The 18,548-nt window shown below is 49.3% G+C and overlaps 9 protein-coding genes across 9 annotated transcripts; 5 read left to right on the top strand and 4 right to left on the bottom strand.

The window, feature by feature from the left end:
- Positions 1-407: 407 nt before the first annotated feature.
- Positions 408-1,928, top strand: N7517_006467 (chitobiosyldiphosphodolichol beta-1,4 mannosyltransferase; the record flags this gene model as incomplete). Its single annotated transcript, XM_056724197.1, has 3 exons — positions 408-654; positions 717-913; positions 984-1,928. The coding sequence occupies 3 exons, from the start codon at positions 408-410 to the stop codon at positions 1,926-1,928; spliced, it is 1,389 nt and encodes a 462-aa protein (XP_056580447.1).
- A 155-nt stretch (positions 1,929-2,083) lies between these two features.
- N7517_006466 (uncharacterized protein) lies at positions 2,084-4,583 on the bottom strand (the record flags this gene model as incomplete). The annotated part of the gene is made up of 5 exons (XM_056724196.1): positions 2,084-2,280; positions 2,342-3,088; positions 3,141-3,330; positions 3,392-4,309; positions 4,359-4,583. The coding sequence occupies 5 exons, from the start codon at positions 4,581-4,583 to the stop codon at positions 2,084-2,086; spliced, it is 2,277 nt and encodes a 758-aa protein (XP_056580446.1).
- A 428-nt stretch (positions 4,584-5,011) lies between these two features.
- Positions 5,012-6,409, bottom strand: N7517_006465 (thiolase family protein; the record flags this gene model as incomplete). The annotated part of the gene is made up of 3 exons (XM_056724195.1): positions 5,012-5,212; positions 5,261-6,205; positions 6,263-6,409. The coding sequence occupies 3 exons, from the start codon at positions 6,407-6,409 to the stop codon at positions 5,012-5,014; spliced, it is 1,293 nt and encodes a 430-aa protein (XP_056580445.1).
- Positions 6,410-6,893: 484 nt separating this feature from the next.
- ubc2 (E2 ubiquitin-conjugating protein RAD6) lies at positions 6,894-7,653 on the top strand (the record flags this gene model as incomplete). Its single annotated transcript, XM_056724194.1, has 4 exons — positions 6,894-6,935; positions 7,114-7,178; positions 7,238-7,462; positions 7,527-7,653. 4 exons carry the CDS (start codon positions 6,894-6,896, stop codon positions 7,651-7,653), a joined length of 459 nt encoding a protein of 152 aa, XP_056580444.1.
- A 746-nt stretch (positions 7,654-8,399) lies between these two features.
- On the top strand, positions 8,400-11,537 carry N7517_006463 (putative kinesin family protein (KinA); the record flags this gene model as incomplete). The annotated part of the gene is made up of 5 exons (XM_056724193.1): positions 8,400-8,404; positions 8,457-8,482; positions 8,552-8,646; positions 8,700-11,125; positions 11,189-11,537. 5 exons carry the CDS (start codon positions 8,400-8,402, stop codon positions 11,535-11,537), a joined length of 2,901 nt encoding a protein of 966 aa, XP_056580443.1.
- A 667-nt stretch (positions 11,538-12,204) lies between these two features.
- On the bottom strand, positions 12,205-13,082 carry N7517_006462 (EF-hand domain-containing protein; the record flags this gene model as incomplete). The annotated part of the gene is made up of 4 exons (XM_056724192.1): positions 12,205-12,384; positions 12,443-12,738; positions 12,805-12,890; positions 13,072-13,082. 4 exons carry the CDS (start codon positions 13,080-13,082, stop codon positions 12,205-12,207), a joined length of 573 nt encoding a protein of 190 aa, XP_056580442.1.
- Positions 13,083-13,631: 549 nt separating this feature from the next.
- N7517_006461 (transmembrane 9 family protein) lies at positions 13,632-15,747 on the bottom strand (the record flags this gene model as incomplete). Its single annotated transcript, XM_056724191.1, has 4 exons — positions 13,632-13,699; positions 13,756-14,191; positions 14,254-14,591; positions 14,646-15,747. The coding sequence occupies 4 exons, from the start codon at positions 15,745-15,747 to the stop codon at positions 13,632-13,634; spliced, it is 1,944 nt and encodes a 647-aa protein (XP_056580441.1).
- A 356-nt stretch (positions 15,748-16,103) lies between these two features.
- On the top strand, positions 16,104-17,243 carry lcp5 (small subunit rRNA maturation protein LCP5; the record flags this gene model as incomplete). Its single annotated transcript, XM_056724190.1, has 1 exon — positions 16,104-17,243. One exon carries the CDS (start codon positions 16,104-16,106, stop codon positions 17,241-17,243), a length of 1,140 nt encoding a protein of 379 aa, XP_056580440.1.
- A 478-nt stretch (positions 17,244-17,721) lies between these two features.
- On the top strand, positions 17,722-18,461 carry N7517_006459 (uncharacterized protein; the record flags this gene model as incomplete). The annotated part of the gene is made up of 3 exons (XM_056724189.1): positions 17,722-17,734; positions 17,785-17,997; positions 18,052-18,461. The coding sequence occupies 3 exons, from the start codon at positions 17,722-17,724 to the stop codon at positions 18,459-18,461; spliced, it is 636 nt and encodes a 211-aa protein (XP_056580439.1).
- Between the last annotated feature and the right edge of the window lie 87 nt (positions 18,462-18,548).

Genomic DNA, 18,548 nt, shown 5'->3' with positions numbered 1-18,548 from the left:
AGCAGCTGGAAGGTCCAGCAAACAGGATAGGAGATGGGGTACTGCCAAGATATCGGGGAGGGTGGAGCGGACGAGGGCGAGGGCTCAGATTAGCGGGCAGGTTGTCAGGAGATACAGCATTGCGGAATAGGATAATAAAGGAAAGTAATATAGAAGTTAGCGCCAGTACAGGCTCACAAAGGGATTGCCACTGTCGGGGAAAAGCCCATCTTCCCCAAGGTTCTCGTAAGGGGAATCACGTGAAGTCTTATCAGATATTACGTATCAGATGTCGCGCTTTCAAAACATTGAACTGTTGATATTCTACTTTGAACTACTTGACCTGTAGTTTAGCTCTCTATGGGCCATTGATGTGATTGAAAACTGGTCAATGCCATGAGCGACATACTTGAAGTGCTATTACCATCATGATCGAGACCATTATCAGCATAGTGTTCGTCCTGTCTAGCGCCCTCACTGTGTTGATCCTGTTACTCCCTTCGCAATATCAGCCAGAACAAGCAGGATCTCCTCCAAGATCAAATGACACAAAAAGGTGCAAGACATGTGTTCAAATCCTTGTTCTCGGCGACATTGGCCGAAGCCCGCGCATGCAGTACCATGCATTGAGCATTGCGAAACATGGCGGGGAAGTGGTACTTATTGGGTATAATGGTTAGTACGAATTTCTTCATAAAGACTGCAAAATAAAATTTCCAACTAATATTTATGAATAGAATCCGATCCTCATCCTGATATCATATCTAACCCCAACATCTCGATTGTTCCGCTTCGCCCGCATCCCGCTCTCCTACAGACTAGTAACAAGCTGCTATTTACAATTTACGGGCCGTTGAAGGTGTTGTTCCAGATTGCTTGTCTCTGGAAGTGTCTTGCATATACCACAAAACCGTCCCAATGGCTTTTGGTTCAGGTATGTTTGTGAAAAAGAGATTCCTCAGTTATCATTTGAAGTGCTGACTCGCCCTTGCGGGCATAAAAAGAACCCGCCTTCCATTCCTACACTGGCTATAGCATCTATTGTCTGCTTCTTGCGGCAAACAAGGCTTATCATTGATTGGCATAATTTTGGATATTCCATACTCGCGTTGAAACTCGGCCAGAGCCATCCATTGGTGAAAATGTCGATATGGTATGAGAAGGTATTCTGCAAATCTGCCACGGCTCATTTGTGCGTGACAGATGCTATGAAATCCGTTCTCAAGAAAGATTTCGATCTTCAAGCCCCTGTTCTGCCACTGCACGACCGCCCTGCCAGTCACTTCAATCCTATCCTCGATCCAAATGCACGGACGGAGTTCCTCATGACTCTACCGGAAACTAAAGAATTTCATTCTTCTTTGAAAGCAGGGTCTCTCCGGGTTCTGGTCAGTTCAACCTCATGGACTGCGGATGAGGATTTTTCAGTCCTCATCGGTGCCCTTCTTCGGTACTCTGAATTGGCCACTACAACACAGCCTCACCTCCCTGAGGTTCTGGCCATCATAACAGGGAAGGGCCCACAAAAAGAAATGTATTTGGAACAGATTGCAGCTCTTGAAAAGACAAGCAAGCTACAGAAGGTCACAATTCGAACTGCGTGGTTGAGTGTACCAGATTATGCTCAGCTGTTGGCATCCGCATCTCTAGGGGTCAGTCTGCATACTAGCAGCAGTGGGGTAGATCTCCCTATGAAGGTTGTAGATATGTTCGGGGCTGGTCTTCCTGTTGTGGGATGGGATCGTTTCGAAGCATGGCCCGAGTTGGTCACCGAGGGCGTCAATGGGCTGGGCTTTGGGAGCTCGGAGGAGTTGGCTGAGCACTTGGTCGACCTGTTCGGTGAGAACGGCAAATTAGAGAGTCTTCGCCTAGGCGCCCAAAAAGAAAGCTCTCGGCGATGGGACGACGAATGGAATCCTATTGTGGGGTCCCTTATTGGGTTGACATAGCTAGCTGTGAAGACATGAATATGATTATTCGTTGGAATCATTATGACATTATCGTGTTACATTTTCAGGCTACCTACCCAACATCCCGTCCTTTTTGCAGCCGCTGACCACCAATGAGACATTCTGCCATCATTGCAAATCCTATTTGAGGACACCTAGTAACTGGCCTGGAATTTGGCTGCGCATTGCAAGCAGGTATCAAAGGTCTCAAAGAGAGCATCGAATGTTCGACCTTGTTTCCCCCCACGCACGCATGCCACGCGTTCTTCATCGAGGGCTTCTTTGCGACAGACAAAACAATACTTGGATATGCCAGGTTCTTGAATGGCAAGGAAGGACAGTCCACATCGTTCTATATAATGGAAAAGGTTAACATCTTTGGACCAACAAGTTCAAACCATAAGGTAACTTACCCCAAACATGGCCATTGGCGCACTGGGCTGACTGGGCCTTCGGCCACCCAATTGCCGAATCGCAAACTTCACACTTCTCGTAGATGTGGCCGCCTAGGCCATTGAGTTGATCCATTGTCTTCGCAGATATCGGGGCGGGATTGCCGTTGCATTTGGAAATCTCATCGCTCAAATCCGCGCCCGTTACTACTGCTAGACGCTCCAGGGACCGCCGAGCGTGAAGTCGAAGTGACTTGTCCTCCTCGTCCACAATGGCACGACACGCAACGGCATAGATCAGGCGTTGGCTCTCCGTGTCTGGTTCAATATTGCCATCGTCACCAGGTAGCACGAAACGTATCACTTCCCCTGTCTGGTCGTGGTCGGTGGTTTGACCGTCGGGAATGTGCGCCGCAAATGGGGCTTGGGCGTTTCTGGTGGGTTCACCCTCCTCTGAAAAAACAATCATAGACCTGTCGTCAGAGGTGATGCGATACTCGATCATGTCTGTGGGATGTGAACTGAAGATAGCTGCAGTTATGTTGCGATGGCTTGCGAGTCCCCAGATCCTCGAGACTGACATTCCCCCCAAGTCGTGCTCTAAGTCATAATCATCCTGGAATTCTTCAATCATGCGTTTCCATTTTGGCTGTTGTAGAGTATTGCCGCTTTCGAGTTGGCGAAGTTCTGTAATTAAGCCAATTCCACCGAGCGTGCCTAGGTGGAGATTGCATGTGTCGCTTTCTTGATTCGTGGAAGTGAGCATTGCTAGAGCAGGTCAGCGGTGCCGAAAGGGCAAGATAGATATTGTATAACATACCAGCAATCGGCTCCAGGTGCCTTACTTGGCGGCCCTTGTCATCCTCGGTTTCTGGCTCATAGATCGGGAAATCATGGAATCTAAAGGCATCTGGATTGGTAACGCTACCCGTGTATGCAGCGTAGGGCATGGATATGGCTATGAAACCTGCCATGGCGCCCACCGCCAGAGCAATGGTTGTTGACGATTTCTGTTAGGTTTTTATTAGCAAAACGACACATTTCAGGATAGATGTAAGAGATTGACCGTACAGTATGGAGCCACCTAAGAGGGCCAGCGATGTTGTGATATGCCCATTTCTCATTCATCTGGTCCAAAGGATGCTCGACCAGATCTGTGGCTAACATGTACTGTTGTGAGGTCTCTCCAAGAGAGCTTCCGATAGTGACTTCGAGTTTCATTAGCCGAAGCTGAGTTCCACATACCGCAGCTATCATGGCGACTGCGCAGCCAAAGTTGCCTGGGCTCGTCGCGGGTGAAATCTGCCACGGACCACAGGAAAGCTCAGTAGTACGTTGATTCTCTCGGAGTGCCTTCTCGAATAGTGATCCAGAGCAGACCAGACTGCTCTTTGTTTCCAGCTTCTTTAGAGAGTGAAGTGCCAGAATTTGAAGATCATAAGGCTTGGAAGGGCTGTTCGTTGGGTCTGATCTGCGGACCTGCACCAGCATGACCTCATTGAAGTCATTCACCACCGTGAGCAGTGGAATCCCCCAGCGGCTTTCGTGCGAATGTAAAAAGGAAGAGCCCGCAGTAGGCGTTGAAGGCTTCAAAGACTCGCACCAGGTGAAAGATCGAATGTTAACCTTCCGAAAGCCATGAGTATTTGGGTCCTGTGACGGTAGAAGCTGTGGCCAAAACACATGATTGGCGATGGCAACCCTAGTCCATTGCTTCTTAAGTCCAATGGGCTCCCAGAGGGACAGTACCAGATTCGACGTCAGCACGGCTAGCACACTACGTCGATATTTGCCTAGCCCTGCTGGTGACCAAGCTAGACTGACGACATTGCTTTCTGAGAGGTCTGCGGCGACCGAAAAATCATCTCGATTTCCCGGAAGGTAATGCGGCCATTCAGAGTTCGTAAACAAGTTGGCTCTAACACGAGCCACGAGCCAATCTTGAGTTGAGTTGGGGGCGGCATCATCATCAGGGCCATTTTTGGGTGTCTGTCAAAATTCAGTAATGTCCAAGCTCATGAAATGACTAGATACATACCAGGATTTGGAAGTATTCACCCGCAGCGATAGCAATCTCGCCGTCCGGGGACCAAGAAATGGCGTCATGGCAGGATGGAGATAATGGTAGGGCCACAGGGTTCAGCATATCGTCAAAGATAGGATTTTTGCCGCGCCAGCATTCTTGGTAAACAAATGGTTTGCGAGGTAAAGTATGAAGGTATGAGGGAGGGTAGCGAGAGATCTGCTTTTGTTTGGGTTGCATTCTGCTGAGTGGATTCCTGAGAAATCAGGCGCCAACTCCAAATGACCAGCCAAGGATCGCCTCAAAGTCGCAAAATGGCATGAAAAGACTTGAGACGAGAAAAAGAGAAAATAAACGATAGATTCATGCTTTCAGTGGAATTTCTAAGAGATCTGAGATCTGAGAGACGATAGAGAGAAGAATAAGGCAGCGCGCGCACGCGCGGGCTGCGTAGTATACTCCATATAGAAAGCTCCGGAATGAAACAGGTGAAAAATTTTACATAGAAGGACCCGGAAAAAAACCGGGCGAGTGAATCTGTTATTCGAATCGTAGGAAATATACCTGTGCCCGCTACACAGGATGATATCCAAACTTAGATCGTTTATTTGAGGGTATCAAGTCATAACTTGCTTGCCCGAAAACACTTCAGGAATATTTTGGTGGAATCAATCCACTCGATCTAGCCTCTGCACAACCATCGCAGTCGCGGCACCGCCGCCGTTACAGATCGCAGCCACTCCATACTCGCCGGGCTGCAGTTGGTGGAGCAAGGTGACGAGGATACGAGATCCTGAGCTGCCGAGAGCATGTCCCAAAGAGATGGCACCTCCAAGCATGTTGACTTTGGCGTTTTGCAAACCGAGGATCTAGAGGAGTTAGACTTGATCTGGAAGATAGACGAATACGACACTAACCTTTTCATTGGCTTTGATGACAGCAGCAAAAGCCTCGTTGAATTCCCATACCGCTACTTGGTCCTTGGTAATACCGGCACGCTCCAGCGCAATCGGGACCGCCTTGGCAGGGGCCACTGGGAAGTCGACGGGGTCGATGGCGGCATCGGCTGAGGAAACGATACGGGCCAAGACCCGGCTGCCAGCGCCATATTGGCGAGCAATATCCTTGTTGCCCAAAATCAGAGCGGATGCTCCGTCATTCATGGTAGATGCGTTGCCAGCGGTCACGGTACCAGTCCCGTCTCGCAGGAAGGCAGGCTTCAGGCTCTTCAACTTGTCGGCACGCAAGTTTTCGAAGCCCTCATCGCGCTCGATAATGGTATCACCTTTCTTACCTTTCACAGTAACAGCGGCGATTTCATCGCCAAACTTGTTCTCCTTCCATGCCTGCTGGGCTCGCTCGTATGATTGGATAGCATATGAATCCTGGTCCTCTCGCGAGATGTCATAATTCTTCGCAGTGTGTTCTGCACAGATACCCATGTGGAACTTGTTGTAAACATCCCATAGACCATCCTTGATGAGACCATCCTCTAGCTTGATATCACCAAAGGGGGGCAATTGGCTGGCACGCGCCATATAATAGGGAACACGAGTCATGTTCTCCATGCCTCCAGCCACCTGTGCCTCTGCCAAGCCCAGTTGAATATTTTGTGCGGCAAGTGCCACTGCCTTCAAGCCAGAAGCGCAGACCTTGTTGATTGTCGTAGCTTCGACTGTAGAAGGGAGACCAGCAAAAATAGATGCCTGACGGGCAGGTGCCTGGCCTACTGAGCCCTGCAAGACATTTCCCATATACACATCCGTGATCTTCTCAACAGGTACCTTGGATTTCTCTAGGGCGGATTTGATTGCAACAGCGCCAAGCTCAGGTGCTGATACGGAAGCAAAAGAACCATTGAACTGGCCAACCGCAAGTTAGTGAATTGCTACTCAGAACATCTCTCCAAATTTACACACCTTTGCTGTTGGTGTTCGAGATGCACTCAAAATGTAAGCTTCCTGAATCTCCTTGCATGTCGGGCGTGCGGAACTGAACTGTCGCTGGGTGCGGAATGCGGGGAAGGCCCGCTTAGGGAGACGAGCACACAGGCCTGGGGTAATCATGATTTTGTTTAAGATAAGGGTAATTTCGTGAGTTGACGGTATTTAAGAATGAAAGGGTTATTAAGAGGAGAGATTCAAGACCAAAGAGCGGAGGAATGCTGTTGCATGTGCATATCGGAATCTATCCGCCCGTGTACCCGCCTATAACCGCCACTCCGCTTGGACCGAGGCTCCCAAGGCGGTCACCATGACCGTGACATAATAACTGCTGAGTCAGGAGCTCCCGGGACCCGAAGCTCTCTTGACTTGAATCTAGCCTTCTTAGGTGGGTTTCTCCATTGGGGTATTTCCTCCGATCTTCCCCTCCATCGCTTCGCTGCATATCGCCTTACCGTATCAATGACTTTCGGGTTTCCTCTCCTCTCTCCCCTCTCTCTTTTCCCTTCTCACTTGACTGTCTCTAGAAGGTCCTGATCTCTAGCTACATACTCACAGCTCTAGCAAGCTATCTTAATCACTTTACGCCTCCCCCGATTGTTCTATCATGTCTACATCCGCCCGCCGTCGTCTCATGCGGGACTTCAAGGTACGCGTTAATACCATCACCTCACCTTAGGCTATTCGAACGTTTCCGCTGTATCCATAAATGAGACCATCTTAAATTCTTTCTATGTGTCTTTTGTTGCCCAATTTACTTCTTAGATTCTCCCCCAGTGTTCTGTGTCTAAGATGATTCGCCTCCGCTAACATTTCCATGCTCACAGCGCATGCAAACCGATCCTCCAGCTGGCGTCTCTGCATCTCCCGTCGCTGATAATGTTATGACATGGTAGGTTTCTCCTAGAGTATTCTTTGAAGATGTTGACAATGGTTCTAATGGAATGCTAGGAATGCCGTCATCATTGGCCCCGCCGACACGCCGTTCGAAGATGGCACATTCCGCCTGGTCATGAATTTCGAAGAACAATACCCCAACAAGCCCCCGGGTGTGAAATTTATAAGCCAGATGTTCCATCCCAATGTGTATGGAACCGGTGAGCTCTGTCTCGACATTTTGCAGAACCGCTGGAGCCCGACCTATGATGTGGCGGCCATTCTTACTAGTATTCAAAGGTAGGGCTGGTTTTTCTATGAAAGATTGCTATGCAGATGCTAATATGTGACTTGTCAATTCTAGTCTCTTGAATGACCCTAACACCTCGTCTCCGGCCAACGTCGAGGCCTCGAACCTCTACAAAGACAACCGCAAGGAGTACACCAAGCGAGTGCGAGAGACGGTCGAGAAAAGCTGGGAAGACAATTGAGCAATCAAATTCGCCGAGCCGAGTTTGATGGGCTGATAGTTTTATGAATGAGCACAGCAGCTTGACCGTTCGATCTGCACAGCGTGGGGTTTGGCGCTTGGTATCTTATTGTTTCAGGTTGTGTATTCTTTTTTTCTTCTCTTTTTTTCCTTCATCTCCCTTTTTTCCGATATCTCTAGTTCATGATTCTTCATCCTTCGTCTAGTCATGCCAGGCGAGTTTATAAATTAGTCTCATAGTTTAGTTTTAGTGCATTAGCCTGATTTTCCTGCAAAACCTGTGTTGTGATCCCTTGACATGTAGAGACAAGAAATGGGTACCTAAATATATAAGATATTCAATTATACATGCGTGCTTGTATAGTTCTCTATACATTAAGCTTATCTGCAGGGTGCATCTCCGAGTCCGGGGGCGGTAAGCCCAAACGGGGTGACTGTCAACAGTCGAAATCCCACTCTTGCGCGTCAACCCCCTCCCCTGCAAAGTCCCGTTGTAGGTCTTCTTGGTTTGGCCGTCCTTTCTTTGCGGCCTGACTGCTACTTTATCTTTTTCTTCATTTCTTGAGCGTTTTGGTCCACGGTCCACGTGGACCCCTGATTCCCAACCCACACCCCTCCGAACCACTACACCGCAACAGACGAGTTCCCATTTCTAACGCTGTTGACGAACTCCGAGGCATACCTACCCCTTCTCGGGGTCTATTTTTTAAATTGCGCGTCTCATAGCAAAGTTCACATTCTACAAATATGGCGTGAGTATACGCCTGGGCCTATCGTGCGTTTGCCGTAACTAACATTCCACAGGTCCGCGGGGTCGAACACCATCAAGGGTATGCACAGGCTGTCACATTAAACCAAGGCGCATCTTACTGAGAATGATACTGATTAAACATATATAGTGGTTGCTAGGTTCCGTCCGCAAAACAAGGTCGAATTGGCCTCCGGGGGTAAACCCATCGTCGATTTCGAGAATGAAGAGTCATGTAGCATCAACGTGAGTCTGAACTGAAGCCAAAACTACGAGGGGTATACTGACAAATATTTCAGTCCCGAGAGGGCACAGGGGCCTTCACGTTTGATCGGGTGTTTCCTATGGACACTGCGCAAAATGACATCTTCGATTTCTCTATCCGACCGACTGTGGACGATATTCTAAATGGATATAACGGAACAGTTTTTGCCTATGGTCAGACTGGTGCCGGAAAATCATATACGATGATGGGTTCCGACATCGACGATGACATAGAGAAAGGTATCATTCCACGCATGATCGAGCAAATCTTCGCCAGCATCCTCACTAGTCCGAGTAACATCGAGTACACCGTACGGGTCAGCTATATGGAAATTTACATGGAGCGGATCCGTGATTTGCTGGTGCCCCAAAACGACAACTTGCCAGTCCATGAGGAGAAAGCTCGCGGAGTTTACGTTAAAGGATTGCTGGAAGTATACGTGTCGAGCGTGCCAGAGGTCTACGAAGTTATGCGCCGGGGAGGAGCAGCACGCGCCGTAGCTGCGACGAATATGAACCAGGAATCGTCTCGCTCCCACTCCATCTTCGTCATCACCGTCACCCAGAAGAATGTCGAGACTGGGTCCGCCAAGAGTGGCCAATTGTTTTTGGTTGATTTGGCTGGTAGTGAAAAGGTTGGAAAGACCGGCGCAAGTGGCCAGACTCTGGAGGAGGCCAAAAAGATCAACAAGAGTTTGAGTGCCCTAGGAATGGTCATCAACGCATTGACCGACGGCAAATCGACACACATTCCTTACCGTGACTCCAAACTCACTCGAATTCTCCAAGAGTCGCTCGGTGGAAACTCTCGAACTACCTTGATTATCAACTGTTCGCCCAGCAGCTACAACGATGCGGAAACAATTTCAACCTTGCGTTTCGGTGTGCGCGCTAAGGCCATCAAGAACAAGGCCAAGGTCAATGCAGAGCTAAGCTCCTCAGAGATGAGGCAACTGCTGCGCAAGGCGCAAAGTCAAGTGACAAATTTCGAAAACTACATCTCAGCGCTCGAGGGTGAAATCGTTATGTGGCGCAGCGGTGATAGCGTCCCCAAGGAGCACTGGACTCCCTCGCGGGGAAATGAACTTGTCAGTGCCGCGAAGACTGAAGCCCGCGGCCCACGGCCGGGTACCCCCTCGCGTTTACAGGAGACTGCGCGTTCAGAAACCCCGCGCCCAGATTCACGGGTTGGAGATCGGTCTAGCACCCCCAGCCTGGTGCTGGAGAAGGATGAGCGTGAGGAATTCTTGCGCCGTGAGAATGAATTCCAAGACCAGCTCTCAGAAAAGGAGTCACACATTGTCAACGTGGAGCGCAGCCTCCGCGAGGCACGCGACGAGCTTAGATCTATGAAAGAGAATGGCGCACGAACCGGCAAGGATAATGAGCGCCTGGGCACAGAAGTCAACGAGCTCCGCATGCAGCTCGAGAAGGTCTCCTATGAGAGCAAGGAAGCCGCCATCACCATGGATGGCCTCCGGGAGGCCAACTCGGAACTCACAGGCGAGCTAGATGAAGTGAAGCAGCAGCTTCTAGATGTCCGAATGAGGGCAAAGGAGACCACTGCGGCATTGGATGAGAAGGAAAAGAAGAAGACTGAAAAGATGGCTAAGATGATGGCTGGGTTTGACCTCGGTGGCGATGTGTTCTCCGATAACGAACGCAAGCTGCAAGACCTCATTCAGCGCGTTGACACTCTACACCAAATCAGCTCTGAGGGTGAAGTCATTGCACCAGACGACATCCTTGAGCTTCGCACGAATCTTCTCGAGGCGCAAGGCTTTATCCGACAAGCCGAGCTGACCGTGAACGACCGAAGTGACTTTGGCGAGCTGCAGGACAGCCGCCGTGCAGACTTGGAAAAGAAGCTAGATGACCTTCAGCGAGAATATGAGAGTCTCTTGGCCCGCAACTTGAGTGAAGGCGATGTGGAAGAGATTCGAGGACGACTAGAGCAGGTCTACGTGACAAAGAAGGAGGCTGAGACTGCGGCAGCTGAGGAGCTTCGTTCTGATATTTCGCGCAAAGATGAGGAGTTGACCAAGTTGCGACAATCTCTTGTCGACACCCAATCCCGGACCTCTACCAATGGCGCCGCAAGCAAGACTTTGCAGCAGCAAATCACCGAGTTCGATGCTATGAAGAAGTCTCTCATGCGTGACCTGCAGAACCGCTGCGAGCGTGTCGTCGAGTTAGAAATCTCCTTGGATGATGCACGAGAACAGTATAATAACGTCCTTCGATCATCAAATAACCGGGCTCAGCAGAAGAAGATGGCCTTCTTGGAGCGCAACCTGGAGCAATTGACCCACGTGCAGCGTCAACTCGTGGAACAAAATAGTAGCTTGAAGAAGGAGGTGGCAATCGCGGAGCGGAAGCTGATTGCAAGAAACGAGCGCATTGCCAGCCTGGAAGCTCTGCTTCAGGAGAGTCAAGAGAAACTTACCCAGGCCAACCACCGGTATGTGTTAACTCATTCCTCCAGATTTTGCTTAATGATACCCGATACTAACTACGCTGATAGATTCGAAGCTCAACTCACCGCTGTTAAGGAACGCCTCGAAGCAGCGAAGCAAGGTTCCACCCGCGGCTTACCGAGCATGGATGGGAATGCGAGTTTCAGCTTCGGGGGTCGCGCATCGCGAAGCCACTACGCGGTGGCGGCGACGGGCCGGCGAATGCGAACGTCGCGGGCGTACAATCGCAGGAAGCGACCGGGAAGCGCAGCAGCTGGTTTTTTGATCGCCGATGATCCTAGCCCACTCTCAGAAAGTTGCTCGTCCCTTGCACAACTGCTTCTGAGGCTTGATGGCTGTGTACCATGCACCCCAGATCTCGTGCAATTCGTGCTTCTTTCGCTAGCATGTGGTTGATATTGGCTGACATTGATCTATATTGATTCCTCTTTACGCTGTCTCACGAGTTTCTTCTTTTTCTTCATCGATCATCTATCTGATCAGCATGCTTTTCTTGTTCTGATGTGATTTTGATACATATTGTTTTCCCATGTTTCCTTTGCATTTTTCATTCCAGTACATTAGATCGTGCCCTGCATGTCGGGGACTGGCTCTTGCATCTTCCTGATACCCTTGTACATCACTTCCAGATAGAATGGAGAAGATCTGGTAGTTAGTCTGCGGCGGGGCCGACTTGAGTGATTTTGATGTGACATACTACTATATACGAGACGACGGTTGATTGATTCGATTCCTGTCGAACCTTCTTGCTCTTTCTGAAGGAGGTTATGTAGTCGACTAAAGAAAAAAAAAATCCAAAGCCAAAGCCAAAGCCAAAGCCAAAGCCAAAGCCAAAGCCAAAGCCAAAGCCAAGTTGATAGACACTGTATACACTTCACTACCAAGGCTGACTTATCTCAAATATACATAAGACATGGGGGGTAATCGAAAAGATGAAGACAAGAAACGAAATAAAACTAGAGAGACAGAGAAAGCAAAGAAACAGAGAATATGCAGTTGCATCCCCCTCGCCCATCCAAAAGAGAATGCCTCACATTGCGCCAGTATTCGCCCAAGCAACAATCTAAACCAATCCGTCGTAAAGCGACAAGGCACTGACGATGGTTTCATCCCGTTTGCTGCCTTCTTTGAACTCCTCGATATCGAGACTGCCGTTCTCATCCTTGTCCATCATCCGGAAGATCTTCCGTACGCGTTTCTCGGGGGTATCTTCGTCTTCGGGGAGCTTCACCATGGATCCGACCTGTATTCCCGTTAGTTATTGAAGGTATGATATCTTTCACGAACGCCATTGTACATACCATCTTGTAAATCGCCTCGACAATGGCCAGCATTTCGTCATAAGTGATTTTCCCATCGCCGTCAATATCGTACAATTGGAATGCCCAATCCAGTTTATCCTCCATCTTGCCTCGTGAAGTCACGGAAAGAGCGCAGATGAACTCTTTGAAATCGATCATACCACTGTTGTCCGAGTCGAAAACGCGAAAGACATAATTGGCAAATGATGACGGGTCGCCGAAGGGGAAGAACTGTCGGTAGATTTTCTGGAACTCTTCCTTGGTCAGGGTACCGGATGGGCAGTCCTTGAGGAAACCTGGACATATCCACAATCAGCGCCTTGAATCTCCGTGTCTCATACGCGTCCCATATATCCGCATACCTTTATACCATTGTTGTAGCTCCTTCTTATCGAAATGTGTTGCCCGTTGCAGCTCATCGAGCTGCGTCGGTGAAAGCTTTGATTGACTGCGGAACACAGGGTCAGCGCTGGTCTGTATTCAGGTCGCGTGATATTCAACGCGGTCTCAGACCGAAGGTACTGGGGCCTTTGGTCCTGGATTGTTTCCCCTGAGAGAAAGGCGCATGCTGAATCCGCACGATCCGTTCCACCGCCATTTCGAACAGGGTAAGCGGATGAGGAACTTACGACTTTCCCATGATCAACAACACGCCTCTAGAATAATATCAAGAGCGCAAACGTCAAAGCAAATCGGGGACTGATGGCCTTGTAACGAGCTCGGAGTGGTGACGCGGGGTAGAAACAGGCGGGATGTGTGGCTGAGATGTGGCTGAGACGTGGCAAGAATACGCAAGGGGCGCCCCTAGCGATGTAAGATGAGATCAGATGAAATAAGTTGGTAAAGTGAAGTATTACAAGAGATTCGGGTATTTCTAAAAGATAGAGAAGAGGTTAAAATCAAGGTGGCGAGATAACAATAGGGAAGTCTAGAACATCCGAGGTACTGGGCTTGGCACTTTTCTATCAAGTTGACAATATCATTACCGCGTATATACGTATAATCCACTTCCATTTCTCCATATCAAAACATTTCCAATCTATCTGCGATGAGGTAGACCCCTCCAAGCAATGAGGTGTTTTTGGGGAAAAAGAGAGAGAGCAAAAGAAAACACAAGAACAAGGGAGTCTTCTCTCGTAAAGACCCCAAAATGCAAGGCTAAATGTGAGAAGCACCAATAGGAAGACCTTTAGTCCACCTTGATTGAGCCATAGATACGGTGAATGAATGCCCAACTAGCAAAGAAACCAATAGAACCTGGACACAAGTCAGCAAAAAAAGCCCATCCGGAACACACAGGAACGGAAACGTACCAGTTAGGATGAATACAATGAAGGCGATCAACGCCGAATATCCGACATAGAGCACCGCCCCAGTCAATCCACCAAAGCTGACCCGTGTCGCCCAGAAAATAAGCGCATTCAGAAAGACATACCCTCCGGTCATACCCGCGCCAATAAATGCGCGCCAATGCCACCGGTAGTTCTCTGCACAGAGCAAGAAATACACTAGCAAGACGGTGGTAGCCGCAGAGGTAATGATCATCAAGCCGTAGCAGAGGAATAGGAACCCAAACATATAGTAGATCTTGTTGGTCCAGAGGGAGGTCATAATGAAGTACAGCTCGACGAAAATCGCACCGAAGGGGAGAATCCCGGTCAGTAGAATCGACGGAATTGTGCGCAGGCTACCAGACATCGGAGGAACCTGCCGAGGGATCTGGTTCGTCTTGGTAGGACCCTCAAGCGGCTATTGGAAAGTGAGGTTAGTCATTTGTCTGGATATGGGGGTGAGGCTTTGTTTGGTAGTACCGATTGCTTGAATCCCAACCAGCTGCCTGCAACGCTCAATGGCACACTGATAACAAACCAAATCAAAACCAGTGCCAACATAGTTCCAAATGGCACGGCACCGCTGGATCCCTTGGCCCAAACAAAGAGATTCAGGATGAAGAAAGTAATAAATACAATGCCAGGGATGAACAGAGGTGTCATGATAATGTTGCGCCTCCAAGCATCACCACCGAATGTCTTGTACACTCGCGCCGACACGTAACCACCGATGGAACCGAAAAGGGCGGAAATCAGTAGAATGGCGGTAGCCAGGAATCCACGGTTGGAAGGAGAGAGGAGGCCAAACAGGGCAAATACTAGAAGTGAAAATTAGTACCCGAGAGGAGAGGAACGTGAGTCGGACTACCTACCAACAGTCACACCGATCATCATGAACAGCTGGGCGCCATTGCCAACCATCACGCTCAGCAGCAGTGGAGACTTGGGGCACCGGAAGACATCGCCATGCACCAACTTCCAGCCAGAATCCTCCTGGACTCCGTCTTCGATCGCAGCCGAAGTGGAATCCAAATCCTCCAGATTGAACGAATCCAGCCGGTTATAGCGAGCGATATCCTTCTTGAGCGCGCGGACTAGAATCATGCTGACCATACCCACGAGGAAAACCACAAAGACAGCCGAGTTGATGAGAGAGAACCAGTGAATCTTGGGGTCATAGACATGGAGATACTTATCCCACCGGGTAGCCCAGGCTGTGGGGGACTCTTTCCAGTACACACTATACGTCCAGGTGACTGTGGTATCCCCGTCTTCGTTGAGTGTAAGACCATTGCCCGGGGTACCACACTCAGCGGTCCCACCTTCCAAGTTCCGGGAATCCTTGCGAGACTCGGGCTGGACAAGCACTCCGACAACGCGATATTTATCCTTGCCGCCGAAGCCCACCTTATGGTAATCAATCACAATGTCGTAGTGATTGTTGAGCAGAGCCTGCCCACTGTCATCTAGTTCACCCAGAGAGAAGCCAGGGTTGTAGAATTTGGTCTTGGTAACACCGTCATAGTTCAACTGCGCGGCCGGCAACCCATCCACAATCCAGTTAATGTTGTAGCCCTGAGCTATTCGCCGATTGGTCCACTTTGCGCTGCGGGCATCGAATTTGACCTCCCCACATACTGCTTTGCAGGTCTCGTTCTTTGCCATGTGAAGCTCGAATGGCGAGGTGCGAATTCGATCACCGAATAAAATGCTCCCCAGAGATTCCCTCACATCTTTGGGACCGTCTGCGGGTCGGCAGAACCCGAATGCGGGATGGTAGTAGTCGAATGAGAAGACCGAATGGAGCTGATCATCGCGAGACAGGCTGGGAGTGAGGTGGTTGACATAAAGTGGAACTGCTTGTCCTTCGTCGTACGAGGTCGGCGCAACACCTGGCAGGTAAAAAGCCGTGGTCAAAGAAGGAATTGCTAGTAGAGTCGACGAAAGAAAAAGGGCTCGATCGGTGAAACGCATGGTGTGTGTCTATAGAATTTGGGAGCCTAGAAGTCAACCTCGATTGTTTGTTTGGGAGGACAGAAGTAGAGCTAGGGTCTCAATGGACGATCGCAAAGGAAAAAGGGGTTGTTTACAGCAAGAAGCTACCCGAGGAAAACAAAATCACGGTCTCATCCGTGATAAGCTCGCGACACTTGAAGGGAAGTAAAATGCCAAATTAACAAACTGCGAGTGACAGACTGGCAATGACGATCAAAGGATGCCGTGGTGCCTTAGTGCTTTGCCTTATCACACGTGACCGGTGTTATCGTTGAAGCGGCCAAATTTTTTTGTTCGCGAATTATTGTTCTCTATAAGCCCCATCAATCTCAATCATGGCTCCAGCGCAGGCGTCTGCACGCCCTCAAAGTCTATCGACATTGCTCGAGACCCTGAACACCTGTCTGTCTACAACTGCCTCTTCGCTACCCAAGTCACACAAGGATGCGCCTTCCGATGTCACGATCGAGCCTCCCCAAGATGGCATCTCTCTCCTCGACACCAAGAGCGAAATTCTCCTCTCCTACTTGCAAAACCTCGTATTTCTGATTATTTTCCAACTGCGAAATGTGTCAGCAAAACAATCCCCGAAAGAGAAGAGCCAATCCACGGAAAACTCCCTCGAAGATGATATTCGCAAGAAGTTGATCGAGCTTCGGGTGTTCCTCGAGCGCGGTGTTCGTCCTTTGGAAGGACGCTTGAAGTACCAGGTCGACAAGGTCATCAAGGCCGCAGAGGATGCGGAGCGGACAGAGAAGGCTCAGCCGACCAAGACCAAGAAAACCCGCAAAGTCGCGACATCAGACAGCGAAGCCTCCTCGGACGAGGACGAAGATGCGAGCGGTAGCGAGAATGACGAGGACATCGATGAGATGGCGTACCGACCCAATGTCTCTGCCTTCGCCAAGGGAGTCGCCGAGAAGAAGAAGGCCCAACCCTCCAAGGGTGCCGCCGCCGAAGGACCCGGAGACGGCATTTATCGGCCCCCGAGGATCATGCCGACTTCTTTGCCTACGACGGAGCGTCGCGAACGCCAGGACCGCAGACCCATTCGATCCAACGTCATCGACGAATTCGTCAGCGCTGAAATGTCGTCCGCGCCCATGGCTGAGCCCAGTATCGGTAGCACAATTATTGATGGTGGCCGAACGGTCAAGTCAAAGAAGGACCGCGAGCGCGAGGCAGAGCGTACCACCTACGAAGAGACCAACTTTGTCCGATTGCCGAAGCAGACTAAGAAGGAATTGGCCAAAAAGGGCTTCGGAAAGGATGGCACATACGGCGGCGATGAATGGAAGGGTCTCAATGAAGGCGCAGATAACATTGAACGTCTTACCCGGAAATCCAAAAGCAGCGGCGCACTCGAGAAGAGTCGGAAGCGAGTCCGCAACGAGGACGGGCAACGTGGTGATGGTGTGGGCATGGGTCAATTCTTTGACAAGCGACGAAAGAAGGTTGATACCTGGAAGCGGTAAAAAGTGGTTGCAACGGGCAATTTCCATGTTCAAAGGCGTTTCTTTCTGGAATTCAATCACTTTGGAGTTTTCTTGATTACCCAAGGTCCATCTTGACCAGTCCATATCTGTATCTATATTCTACGGCATACATTGAAGGATATGATTTCATCAGATGAATTCCTAGGGCTGTTGATGTCCTATGTGTATATTTTATGCCTTACCGGAATATAAGACCGGCATCTCGCATTGCCCTCTAGGGCTGGTATAAACACAATCGTTCATATGGCCTCTATAAATCATATATCCAAAGCACTTATTTGAGAAGCACTTGTTTCATTGGATAGGTCCTAACTAGACACATCAGATGAGATTCACATGTAAATTCCAGGGGAAAGTCGAACATGACGTCATTGGATTCCCACCCAGGGCCAACTCTTGTCTCTTGATATATCTTTGTCTCTTTTCTACAACAAACACTCTTGAGCCTTTGATCAAAATGGAAAACCCAGGTACGTTGTCAGTTTGCTTTTCTGTATTTATCTCCTGCTCATCCATATAGTGGCCGATATACCTACCGTGATCCGGCGTCTGACACAGTCGCCGCCATCTTTGCAAGAAACCGTCATTAAGGAATATTTCACCAAGAATGCATCCTTTATTCATCCATTCTGCCGAGTTCCCCGCTTTGAAGGTAGCAGATGGTGGGTTTCAAAGATATTTCAATGGTATAAGATCATGTCACCACGGATCGAGCTAGAGATCCATTCCATTGGTATGTCAATACAAGAGTTCCTAATTTTGACTGTAAACTCTAACAATCCTCTAGCATTTGATGAGAAAAAGCTCAAGCTCTATGTGAACATGTCCCAGATCTTCTCCATTTGGCTTGTTCCCTTCCATGTCGCTCCGGTCACTCTCACGACGGTCTTGGATCTGACGCACGAATCGGCCAAGAGCGAGGCTACGACCAATGGCGACCATAAGCTTTACTACATTTCCAAACAAGAAGATATGTATCAAACATCCGAGTTTATCAAGTTCCTCATGCCGCATATCGGGTATTGGATTGTTTTCGGTTGGCATCTCATTGCAACGCTTTTCTGTGTCCTCGGTGTGACTCTGCTATGGCCTATACTATGGCTGGAAGAGAGGGGTTATATCCCAGGTCGCTTTTTGCGAGGAGGCAATTTGGCTTACAACATGGATAAAAAGATACCGGAAATTAAAGGGCAATAATGGAGATGATTTTGTATCTATAACCGGATATCATTAATGCAAGCGCTATATCTATCTAATTTCATATCAGATACAATACATGTGTCC

Source organism: Penicillium concentricum (genome assembly GCF_028827145.1).
Source record: "Penicillium concentricum strain IBT 3081 chromosome Unknown utg000002l_segment0_segment0, whole genome shotgun sequence".
NCBI lineage: Eukaryota > Fungi > Ascomycota > Eurotiomycetes > Eurotiales > Aspergillaceae > Penicillium > Penicillium concentricum.
This window is presented reverse-complemented; position numbering and strand designations above follow the sequence as displayed.